This window comes from Symphodus melops, assembly GCF_947650265.1.
Source record: "Symphodus melops genome assembly, chromosome: 15".
NCBI classification, from domain to species: Eukaryota; Metazoa; Chordata; class Actinopteri; order Labriformes; family Labridae; genus Symphodus; species Symphodus melops.
Genome location: NC_136705.1, coordinates 14,235,876 through 14,247,417, shown reverse-complemented (window position 1 = coordinate 14,247,417; position 11,542 = coordinate 14,235,876). Strand labels below are relative to the sequence as shown.

The 11,542-nt window shown below is 39.6% G+C and overlaps 2 protein-coding genes across 3 annotated transcripts; one reads left to right on the top strand and one right to left on the bottom strand.

Annotated features, from left to right (window-relative positions):
• Positions 1-221: 221 nt before the first annotated feature.
• On the bottom strand, positions 222-6,230 carry mtrf1l (mitochondrial translational release factor 1-like). 2 transcript variants are annotated; one of them, XM_079363038.1, is made up of 8 exons: positions 4,580-6,230; positions 4,393-4,472; positions 3,786-3,890; positions 3,290-3,368; positions 2,684-2,847; positions 2,437-2,554; positions 1,312-1,448; positions 222-717 (listed from the first exon to the last, which is right to left on the bottom strand). In XM_079363038.1, the coding sequence occupies exons 1-8, from the start codon at positions 4,980-4,982 to the stop codon at positions 505-507; spliced, it is 1,299 nt and encodes a 432-aa protein (XP_079219164.1). In that variant the 5' UTR covers positions 4,983-6,230; the 3' UTR covers positions 222-504. The 2 variants fall into 2 exon arrangements, with proteins under 2 accessions (XP_079219164.1, XP_079219165.1); XM_079363039.1 differs by having other exon boundaries at positions 581-717; positions 1,323-1,448.
• An 86-nt stretch (positions 6,231-6,316) lies between these two features.
• On the top strand, positions 6,317-10,487 carry fbxo5 (F-box protein 5). The gene is made up of 6 exons (XM_079363040.1): positions 6,317-6,504; positions 7,167-7,777; positions 8,257-8,427; positions 8,843-8,933; positions 9,411-9,608; positions 9,732-10,487. Exons 2-6 carry the CDS (start codon positions 7,215-7,217, stop codon positions 9,990-9,992), a joined length of 1,284 nt encoding a protein of 427 aa, XP_079219166.1. The 5' UTR covers positions 6,317-6,504; positions 7,167-7,214; the 3' UTR covers positions 9,993-10,487.
• The last annotated feature ends 1,055 nt before the right edge of the window (positions 10,488-11,542 follow it).

Genomic DNA, 11,542 nt, shown 5'->3' with positions numbered 1-11,542 from the left:
AATTTCACTGGCTTTAAAATACCAAAATCAGCTAGATATGAAAACTGTTTTTTTTTTGTTTTTTTTTAAGATTGATGTGGAAAAAGTTGACTGGTCATCACAGAGCTCTGTTTGAACTACAACCAATCCACCATCTTTAGGATCTCCTAGATCACAAATAATTCATAATATAGTATGGCTGAATTATAGTATGTTTTTGAATGATTATTTCACAAAGCAAATTCTGTTACAGAATTTTAAGTTTTATTTGTTACTTACAAGTTTGTGCTGACAAGTTCAAAGGTAGGCAGCTGCTTCACACATTCCACAGGTGTTGAAACGAGGGATGGGCAGAGGCATTAGTCCTTGGTCCCCTGATAATTATTCATCATGGTCATTTCCCTAAGTTTTCCAGCAGGATTTAAAGCATACCAGTAGTAGGATAAACAAATATCGGTATTGCGGTATATAACATGTGGCGTGAAGTTTCAATCTCATCAGAATCCATGCACCTCAGAGCCCAACTCATGACCTTCCCTGGTTGTTTTCTTCCAGCAGTTCAATGAGTATCTCCTGGTTGGAGAACTCTTGTAGTGAGGAGTTCATTTCGTCCAGCAGATTCTCTCCCAGCAGGAAGCTCTTGATGTCATGCACCGTCATGCCGATACGGTGGTCTGTCACACGGTCCTGGGCAAAGTTGTAGGTTCGAATCTTCTCTGATCTACCTCTAGTACCAATCTGGGAGAAAGGAGAAACACATTTTTTTCATATACTTTTCTTTTTCTCTTTGACCATTCAGATAGCTGGTGCATTTGAACGGTTTTAGTTAAAGGCATACTTCACTCATTTGCATGAAGCTTTGTATCATTAGAAACATGGTAGTAGTGTTGAATGGTTGTGAATCCAACCCTCATTTTGCCCTGAGACGAGAAAAATATGTTTTTCTTTGCCTGGAAGTTTTCTTCATGTGATGCAATATGACGCTTTTTGCATCACATGAAGAAAACTTTCAAGCAAAGAAAAACACATTTTTCTCGTCTCAGGGCAAAATGAGGGTTGGATTCACAACCATTCAACACTACTACCGTGTTGCTAATGATACACAGCTTTGTGTAAATGGGTGAAATATCCCTTTAATTACTGGGTAATTAAATTGTAATTCACCTGAGTTTGAAATTATTATGAAATCCAACATCCTGGATCTTTTAATAATACAAGCTACCAATGTTTCGGAAGGTAAACCATCACTTGGAGCACCTGTTTGCCATGTCACATTTCACTGCCTTCCCCTTTAAATTATGACGTATTCATGTTATTCTATCTAAATTTCACCTGTACTTTACGCTGGTTGTAGCGTTTGCTGCTCTCCTCCTCATGCTTTATGCTGTATAGCTTTGCTCTCAGAGCGGTCATTGCTTTCTCCTTGTTCTTCAGCTGAGACCGTTCCTGCTGGCACTCTGCAACCACGCCTAGCAAACACACACAAGTATTAGAGTACAACTCTTTCAGTTGAAGTACAGCTCCTTCATGCCTTTGTAATCACGTGCTATCTTGACCAGGTAACTTCTGGAGATCTGAATCACAAGAACCGTATTCAACCATCTTTTACATTGCACGATTGCTACAAAAATGACTTGCAGTAAAAGAAGCTCATGTTGTGTAAAGACAACCATTTTATAGTTCCTTAACCATAGAAGTTAAACAACACTGCCAACATTAAGCGAAGAGTTTAGATCAGATCAAACTTGGGTGGCAGGAGTTTGAGAGGGCTTGAACAGGATTTTAAAATACTTACATATACTGTAGGTAATCCGTTAGTAAATAAATAATTAATGCTGTTATTGTTAGCCTGTACATTCAGGACACGTCATAGGAGCAGAAGGAAGGTGCATTTGCATCGTTAAAGAACATTTTAATGACAAGATGCTGGGAACATTACAGGCCTTTTATGTCCTTTGAAGCCCATCTCTGCAGACTATCAGTTACTTTTATTTGCAGCATAGTAATGACAAGTGTTTAGCTTTTTAGCCACAGACTGTGCCATTCTGGAAATGATGTCTCAACCTAAATTTCAATCACTATAACAACAGGCTTTAAGAGGAGAAGGAAGTGGAAGTAACCCAGTGTCAATGACTCCTGACAAACTGTTACATCACACACGTCCATCAGGATAACCTAACCTAAGCATAACTCCTATCCCTACAGTGTGTGTCGATGTAGACAAAAACTAATCAGAAGAAAATGTTTTTTTTCTTTTATTGATGGGGTGTGTACATGACTTCCAGGTCTTTTGGGGCCATGCAGAAACTCATTGAACTGCAGTTTTTTTTTTTGCACTTCCTCCTTGTTCTCCTTTTTCAACATGTGAGGTTGCTGCTTGTTTTTAACCTTCGTGTGTAAATTTTACAATGTTTTTTATTATATTTTTATTAACAGACAAATGACAGTTTTTTTTACCTGTTGGTAAGTGAACTATTCTGACTGCACTGTCTGTGGTGTTCACGTGTTGACCTCCAGCTCCACTCGCTCTCATTGTGTCTATCCTCAGGTCCTTTGGATTTATAGTGAAAGAGATCTAAAAGGAACAGAAACATTTTACATACAGTAGGTCTTAATTAACACTGTATGAGCTGGGAAACAGCCCTGCTTGTTTAAACAACAGCAGTGAAAAGTGTGTGTGAGTGTTTCGTCTGCAGAGCTGTACCTCGGTGGGCTGGGGCAACACAGCTACGGTCATGGTGCTGGTGTGCATTCTGCCCTGTTTTTCAGTCTTGGGGACCCTCTGAACACGATGGACTCCAGCCTCAAACTTCATCCTCTTGTAGCTCTGAGGACCGCTGATGCTGACTGAGGCATGACGAAGTCCCCCTGATCACAGGCGAACAACTAGTACAACAAATTCAAGTAACAACTGAAAGCAACAACATGTGGTTACGTTTAATATTCAGACTGTAATAGCTGACAAAAACCTGGTGCGTTACAGTCTGTGATTCTCTGCTTTTGACTGTTTTTGCGGGTAGTTAAATCATTTGTGGTTGGAATTGGTTATTGCCTTAGTCATTGTAATTTTAAAACTGGCAAAAGTTTGCACTTTTTAATCTACTTAGAACATCTCATAGGTTATTTTATAAAGAACACATTATTAAGGTCTCTATACAAAGCCCTGTTATTAAACCACCTAATTTAAACACCCTGAACTAAAAGTATTTTTATTATTTTGTAATCACTTGGGACAACCTAGTTTAGGTTTAGGTGTTGGTTGACTATATGGGAAAGAGAAAACAAAACCCATGAGTCTGTATCCACTGACCTAGTTCACTTGTCATGTGCTCCAAAAAGTCAAAGGACCAGCCGTTGTGCTGAGCGTAGCCATGGTACATGTCAAGCACCTACAGATGAGAGGAGACAAGTGGGCTAATAAAAACACTGCACCCGTTGTACTTTTGTCTCCTTGATGCTTCTTCAGTACCTCTAAAGTCATTTTAAGGTGTCTATTGATGTCCTGATTCCTGATGCACAACCAGTGTCAGGTGTGTTGATATAACACAGAATGAAGTATCAGTGATAAAGGGAAATGTGTCAGCAGCCTTCTTGGCAGAATATAAATGTTGCTTCAACAACGTTAAAGGTGAACGTTACCAAATCGACCACCTCACTAATGATCAAAGTACCTTCAGAAGCATCACAGGAAAGTGATACATAGCAAAACATGATCCCAGTCACTTTAACTATGTGGGGCATTTGTTTGGTGTATTCATTATAACAGACATAAAATGATTCATATTTCTTATTAGGTACATCCAGACCTCTGATGTGAACAGCATGGCCTCCTGGCCTCCGACTCCAGCTGTAACCTCTAGCACGAGGTCGCTGAGATCTGCCTGCTCTTCAGGTATCAACAGATCCAGGATCTGATATGTGAAGAAGATGATGAAACAGAGAGATGTGATGTGGAAAGAACTGAATGTCTAAGGTGAAATAAGTACGAAAAAAGAAGCTGGATTTGCCTCTAACTGCTACCAAGCATAGAGGAGGGTTGTTGTTGTTGTTGTTGTTTTGTTTAGGGCCACTTTTGCGTTCCCTCGCAATATACAGTATTTTGTTGTACTTTGCTATACTTTTTCTTATGCTTTACCTGGGCATACTTTCGCATTCCCTCACAGTACATTTCTTTCTACTTCTCCTTCTGAGGGAGAAGTTTTGCTAGGTAGCACAAGTACTGTGAGGAAATGCTAAATATTGCAAGGAAACACAAAATTATTGGGAGGCAACACAAAACATATTGCAGGGCAACACGAAAGATAATGGGAGGCAACGCAAAATATCACTTGGCAACTCAAAACAGGTTAAGAGGGAATGCAAAAGACCACTTAAGGGGTCAGTAAAGTGCAGCTTTTTACATGGGTAATTTACCTTTTGATTTAGGTCTTGAATATCTTGCAGACAGCTTTCTCTTTCCAGCTCTGCCAGTTCTCTCAGGGCTGGATCTTCCTCTTTGAGTAAATTAAAATGGCCTTCACATTAATTACGAGATATGGAACGAAACACTTCCAATGGAACTGTCTCTTGTCTTAGTTTGGATGCTGCAGATCAGTCTCACCTGTCAGTAGCGTCTCAGTCTCAGCCAACTCTTGTTTTTTGGCATCCAGCTCTCTGATGCTCTGGATGAGAGGAGCAAGTAGGGACACTTTGGTCCTCTTGGCCCTTAGTTCGTCCTGACTGCACTGTTGTTCCGTCACATGTTTGTTGACTTCTTTAAAACATTCACTATACTCCATTTCCGTCTTCTTCAAGTAATCCTGCAGAGACTTCTTGGCAAAAAGCTCCTCCACAGACAGAAGCTTGGCTACCAGCAATGTTGTGCCAGCGTGAAAAGTTCTCACAGATCTACCAAGGTGTTCTTGGATTGGGAAACATGGCATTTTTTGTTGACGAGGATTCAACAGACTAACGACACGCTGCTTTCCTCTTGGAAGAAGACTTACAACTCTTCTGTAAGCCATCGCATAAGGGGAGACAATATTTTGCAGAAATAAATATCCTTATGTCCTTGGCTCTATTGGAGTAGCTTTTTATGATCAGCAGTAATGTTGATTAAGTGTTTGGTACTTACAAACACTAAAAGTACTTTACAACCACATTCGAACCGAGAGTTTTAATTTGGACGATGAAAACATCTTAAAGAAGAGGTGACTGCATGTATGTGATGTATTAAGTGCTGCATATCAAACTACAAACACAGTAGTGAACTCACAATATTCAATCTATAATCGAGAAACAAACCGACGAATGCATCCGTGTTGACGTCTTATACATCGGCCTGGATATTAAGAGACATGTTTCAGTCATAAAATGTCTAAGAGCAGCATAGCAAGCGGTTGTTCACGCTTGTTTTTTAAAGATAATTCCTCTTTACCACCTTGCTATAGAGCGCAGACATATTGTGTCTGACACGCATGCGCAAAGGGCAGGGCTTCTTCTTCTACTGAGAAATTTGCCGCAGGTTTAGGACTGATTTCACTCATGACTTTTCCAGAGTAATTATAAATCGAGTTTAAAAATGTAAAATAGAATATGCAAAATGTCATATTAAAATCAAATTCAAAATTGTATATTACAATAACAACAATAACAAAATACCAGAGATCTTGCTTCTTTTTTTATATATATATTTTTCCCGTCAGCTGTCCTACATTTTCATTCCCTTGTTCTTCTGGGCTGCATACGTTGACCATCAGCATAATGAAAACATTCTACAATCCTGTTGTTTTGTTTGGATTTGTCCATCTTACGTACTAAAAAGTATGAGTTAACGTAGTTATTTAAAATGGAGACCACGCAATTAGGGTAAAACAAATGGTCCAGTATCTTCACTTGAAACAGCCCATAATATTCTACTGACCCATCCTCCTACTTCCCCCCTGTCTAGTTTCAGTCACACATTCCTGCTCGGGTGTGAAGTGACCTTTCCTTCAGATGCCTTTTAGCTCTTTTCTTGTATGCCTAACACATCATATTATTTTATTATATGACATATTATCATAGCTAATGCACCTATACATCTTTAACAAAGTAAATGTTGTTTTTGCTAAAATGACATATTTCCACTTTGACATGATTTGAGTATTAATCTTTCTCAACTTGCAGGCACATTGATTTATATATCTAACACCGTCATATATTATAAACACCACAGTACTTCACCGGAATATAATTATTTAAACTTTTTTCAGATCGAGAGGGAAATACTAGTACCACGTCCACAACGCGCTTACGTCACAGAAGCACGAAATCAAATCTCAGCTCCCATTGGTGGATGCTTTAAAGGGACGTCCAATCTCTTAACCAGATTGGTTGGGCGCCTTTTGCGCACGTATTTCAAATGACGAGCATCGAGTGGCGGAACATTTCAGTCCAGGAGCATTTAATTCTTGAAGAGCGGTTCCCGGTCCGGACGAGAGATACTTTTGCAAACGTAAGAGAAGGAAGGAGTAGTCTGTGGATAACGACTTAAAACAACCTCAGGTACGCGACTTTATTTGATATATTCCACTTAGATTGATCGACATGAGTGAGTGGACTGGCTGTTGGTCGACCAACCGATATTTGGCTATCAACTGAGTAAATAAACCAATACTATGCTAAATCTCAGAATATATTTAGAAATGATTGTTCAAGTCCGGTATGTAGTTGTTTAAGAACAGGCTCGCTACTTCTAATGCACAAAGTATTACTACGCGCGTAAATCCACACTAGTAACTTTAGGTTTGGTTGTTTAACAACGAGCATCCATGTTGTAATATACAATAGATGATAAACCCACAAGATACCAACCACTTGTTTTAATAATGAATGTTATTACTGGGGGGGAAAGCCTCTCGTTGGTTTATTTTCACGTCACTTCTATTTCCGCCAAATTTTCCATCGCGCCAAAATCGGTTTAAATTCAGTAAAGATGTTTGTCGGACGAGTAACTGTACTCAGGGGTTTTTTGTTTGATAGAAGTGTAAGCAAACTAAATGATTATATGTAACCTTAGATGAGTTATTAGTGAGCTTTTTTCGCAGATGTAACGTTATAGCTAAGCTTGTTTGCACGAGTCTCGTTGCTCCTGCATGTCTGATAACATGTAGTATTTAACACTTAAGTAATCTTAATATTTCCTCCTGTTTTGTTGTATCCTTTAGATATCTACGTACTCCACCCTGTGAATGTTTCACTGAAAGAAAGTTACTATGAAATCCCCCTGCTGCGAAACCACCAGAGCAAACAAAATGGAGAAAAGCTCTGCTGTAGAGTCTAAGCTACTGCAGCTCAAAGCGTCCCCTGTGAAGGAGCCCATGCCCATCAAAGCTCAGTGTCCACCTGCAGGAGTGACCACAGTGTTGTTCTCTCTCAACAACTCCAGCACGAGAGCGGTCCACAACAAGGAAAATAGCCAAAGCAAGGAACATGACAGGTCTCTGGATGAAGTGTTTGAAGACAGTGGCTACCTGTCTCTGCACAACAGTCATCTTGCTGATCATCATGGGGAGGAAGAGGACAAACACCCTGCGTTGTCTTCTGTTGCTACACAGCATGAAAAGACAGAGCAATCCCCCTCCAAATGTGTGAAAAACTGGAGCCGACTCCTGCCTCAGGCGGCAGCGTCCCCTCCTGTAGATTGTCAGAGAAGAGCCGCCACTTATTCTCTGTCATCCACCCCAAAGACAAGTCGCAAGGACCCTAATCTGCCTATTCTGAATTTCCAGCGTGCCGTGTGTGAAAGGCTGGCAGAGAGCTATCAGAGGAACAAGAAGTAAGATTATGTTCTTTTGCGGATATGGCTTTAAAACAACATACAGAAAACATCTTTACATGGAAATAAACTAGTAAAATGACAGATCATTTTATACAGTGTAGTTGAACTATTTTATGGTTGGCCCGGATTAAAACAGAATGGCAAATGCATGTTCCTGTTTGTGGGTTATATATATATTTAAACCAGACTGGGTTCTTGTTGTTTAAAGTTAAATGTTGTAATTCTGTCAAACCCGTATGAGTGAAATTTAATTAAAATAAGAAATTACTTTTTAGCCACACACACCCACTCTTGTTGTAAAATGCTTACAAATCCGACCGGAATTTCAACTGGCGGATGGGCCTGAGGGCACACAGTCTAAGGTCACTAAAGCTTTGTGAAGACCATGTTTAATTCGGATCCCTTCTTTCAGGTGTATTAAAATTGTAACAATGACATGACTGTAAATATTCATGAAATTGTTGTCTTTGTCTCAGGTATGACTGGAGCATTCCCTCACAAGTAGCAGAAGATTATTTTTTGGATCGAGTGGTGGGAGGACAGATGGGCCTGGAGTTTGTCGATATTTTTAAATCACTGCTGTCCAGGAACATGAGAATCATCTTGACTGACATTCTTGCCTTGCTGAGTGGCATGGACCTTATAAGGTAAATTTACTAATGCTTCAACATGTGGGGAGGTGGTTTATACTGCAGTGAAACTGAAAGCCTTTTTTTTTTTTTTTTTTTAATTCTATAAAGGGGCACGTTGAGGTTCACTTTTTAACGACAAACCTGATGACCAAAAACACTGCCATGAACAATAATTTTTAAAAAAGTAGGAGATGTAACACCCAGGAGAAAATGATATTCTCTACGTTCTCCTGAGCTAAAATCCCAAGCAGTTTTTTCACATTTTATCTGCTTCAAAGAGACTTGTAAGGACTAAACTTTTTCTAAAACAAACAAAAACTCTGTAACTCAAAATTGGTCAGATACGGTAGTTAAAACAAATTCTACTGCCTCCTTAAAGTTGCTGATTGTTTCTCGTGTTCATCATGTTCAACATTTTGTCCCCTCACAGCTGTAAGAAGGTGAGCAAGACATGGAGGAGGATCATCTGTGAGGACACAGCAGCTCAGAGCAGGTGTCAAATGGCCGAGCAGGAACTCGGGGTGAGAAGATAAACATCAGATTGACAACATACTAAATGCACTCTGGAAATATTGTCTTGGCTAAGACAACCGTGACTTTTTTTAAAATTACAAACCCTTTTCATCTTAGCCTCAACACACCGTATGTACATACAGAGGACGTCTACTGTCTCATCCTTACATGCCTTTAGTCTAAACAAGAATTTGAACTATTCTGTGTGTGGTTTTGTTTTTTAAGACCAGAACACCCTCCTCATGTACACAAATGTTAAAATCTCAGCTGAACCAAACACTTTAACATTTAACTTGATTCATCTTGGTTTGGTTTGTTTCCAAATATGGGCAAGAATAGACAAACACTGTTGTTAAATAAAACATCAATGAGCATACAGTATACTTCTTACTATTGTAAATGTGTCAAGTTCAACAAGGTTTAAGAGTTTTAAAATATAAAGTGTATATTTCATATTCTAATAATGTTTTTTTATCCTCTTGAAGAAGTCACAGAGCTCTCAGAGAGGTTGCGGTCTGACCAGAGATGAAGCCGTGTCCAGGTTGGTGCTGTCCAGCATTCAGACCCTGGCCTCATCAAGCAGCCTATCTTCATCGTGTTCTTCCTCGTCTACACTGAGCGGCGGAGTCAACAGGCACACGGCTCCTAACTCCCAGTCTACACACTTTAATAACTATGTGCAGGTGAGCTATGGTGTTTGGATTAGGGCTGTGAGCATGTTTGCCTTAACATATGCAGGGAAATCCAAGTTAACAACCCAAATAAAAAAAGCATATAAACTGATCTTTTTTGTTTCTTCTGTCCAGGCCGCCAGGAGCTTGAAGCAGCATGAGTCTCTTCGTTCCTGCAAGTACTGTCGCTCGCCATCGACGTTTTCGGCCGAGACTAAGAGGGCCAAATGCACACGCCCCAGTTGTCAGTTTGATTTCTGCACAGTTTGTCTGCAGGCCTTCCACGGCTCCACGCCCTGCAGAGTGGTGCAGCCCAGCTCGCACTTCACGTCCTCCAAGACAAACCAGATCATACCGGGAAGTGCTCGCAGCAAGAGGAACGTGCGGCGCCTGTAAGGCCACTTTAATGAGGTTTTTATCACAAACTCTTTTAACTGGATGAGGTCATCTTTCCCCTCCAAATCTCTGACAGGGGAGACATTTTTGACGCACATTTGTCCTGAAGTGGCAACTATCTGTACCCCTGAGGAGGAGGAGGAGAAGAAGAAGAAGAAGAAAAAAAAAAAAGTCTCTCCATGAACTTTCTGCACCTCACTGAATGGAATGACTGAAGCACTTAATGAGTTACTGCTGCTGGAACACTCAACCAGTTAGTCGTCTGGATGAAACTGTCGTCTGTGAGCGACAATCGCATCTGATGCCAAAAAAAACAACCATTTGTAAAGTTTTATGTTTTTAAAATGAAATGGCTCTACATTTTATTGTTTTAATTAAAATGTTTTATACGTGTTTTCTAATTAAATGCTTTTCTTCCCCACGTGGTCCTAAAATGTTAATATTTACTCGATGTACATGTATATTCTCTGTAAATATACATTTTCTTAAAACTTACTCTGGATGTTGTGGTGCTTTTTAAATCTACATTCATTACAAAGTTGAAAGCACGTTTTTAGGGATTGAAGCCATTCCAGCACAGCACACAAGTCAATTCTAAGATCCCTGAAGAATGAAGGGCATGTTTCCCTTTTTGATTCTAGCAGGGGAGAAAGTGGTTCTCATTCTTTGCGACGACCTCATAAATAATACAAACCTCCTTTCAGGTTAACTTTTTCATATCTTGAAAACGTGTTTAATTTATCGATGAACAAAGATGGAGGAAAACTTCAGTGCAGATTGGTCTCTTTCATATGAAGATACATGGAACTCCTACATTTTCAGTTTCCAGTCCTCCCTGACTTCACTTGTTTCTTACATGCAGTGGACAATTTTAAAACGCTCTCAATCAAAGGAGAATTATTTCTAGCTCTATTTATTTCAATTTTATGTACGAATGTTTTTCACAGTTGTCCCATGTCAGTGTTTGGCTTTTTATCTTCAGCATGCAGTATTTGAAATGTTCTTTAGAGGGCAGTATTGTTTTCCGTCTGCCCCTCAACATGGCAGGTATTTCTTCAAACTGGGATGCAGTCTCTCATTGTCGAGGCTTTTCTCATAACCTTTTCTAAAAGTCAAGTAACTCGTTTATTACTTCATATGACAAAAGTGTAAATTTGGTTCATTTACTACAGCCAAAAAATGTAGGAAGAAGAATTGGGATAATTTCACTTGCAACAATTAGTCAAATACGGGGATATTTAAAAAAAAAAAAATTCTTGTTTTTTGTTTATTCATTGCGGGGTTTCATCTGCTATTTGTGTGACCACTTAAAAAAATGCAAGTCATCTGCTTGTGGAAAAAGTAGATTTTTTTTTTTGCCGTATGTCAGTTGCAACTTGCCACTTGTTCAGGAGAGTGACGTAGCTGCGAATAGCATCACTAGCGTTAGTTAGCTACCTCTGACATTTACAAAATGACCCATTTGTCTTCTCCCACTCCCCCCCTCCCTCTTTCTTACAGCTTAGTTCCTGTGTCTAAGAGTAATTTGTTGTGATTATGTAAACATCAGT

Bases quoted from the DNA above. Each gene is read 5' to 3' on its own strand.
- mtrf1l (XM_079363038.1), bottom strand. From the start codon at position 4,982: ATGGCTTACAGAAGAGTTGTAAGTCTTCTTCCAAGAGGAAAGCAGCGT. The intron at 4,473-4,579 runs GTGAGACTGATC...ATTTACTCAAAG, and splicing joins GACTGAGACGCTACTGACAG to AGGAAGATCCAGCCCTGAGA. The intron at 3,891-4,392 runs GTAAATTACCCA...TTCACATATCAG, and splicing joins TTCAAGACCTAAATCAAAAG to ATCCTGGATCTGTTGATACC.
- fbxo5 (XM_079363040.1), top strand. From the start codon at position 7,215: ATGAAATCCCCCTGCTGCGAAACCACCAGAGCAAACAAAATGGAGAAA. The intron at 7,778-8,256 runs GTAAGATTATGT...TCTTTGTCTCAG, and splicing joins AGCTATCAGAGGAACAAGAA to GTATGACTGGAGCATTCCCT. The intron at 9,609-9,731 runs GTGAGCTATGGT...TCTTCTGTCCAG, and splicing joins ACTTTAATAACTATGTGCAG to GCCGCCAGGAGCTTGAAGCA.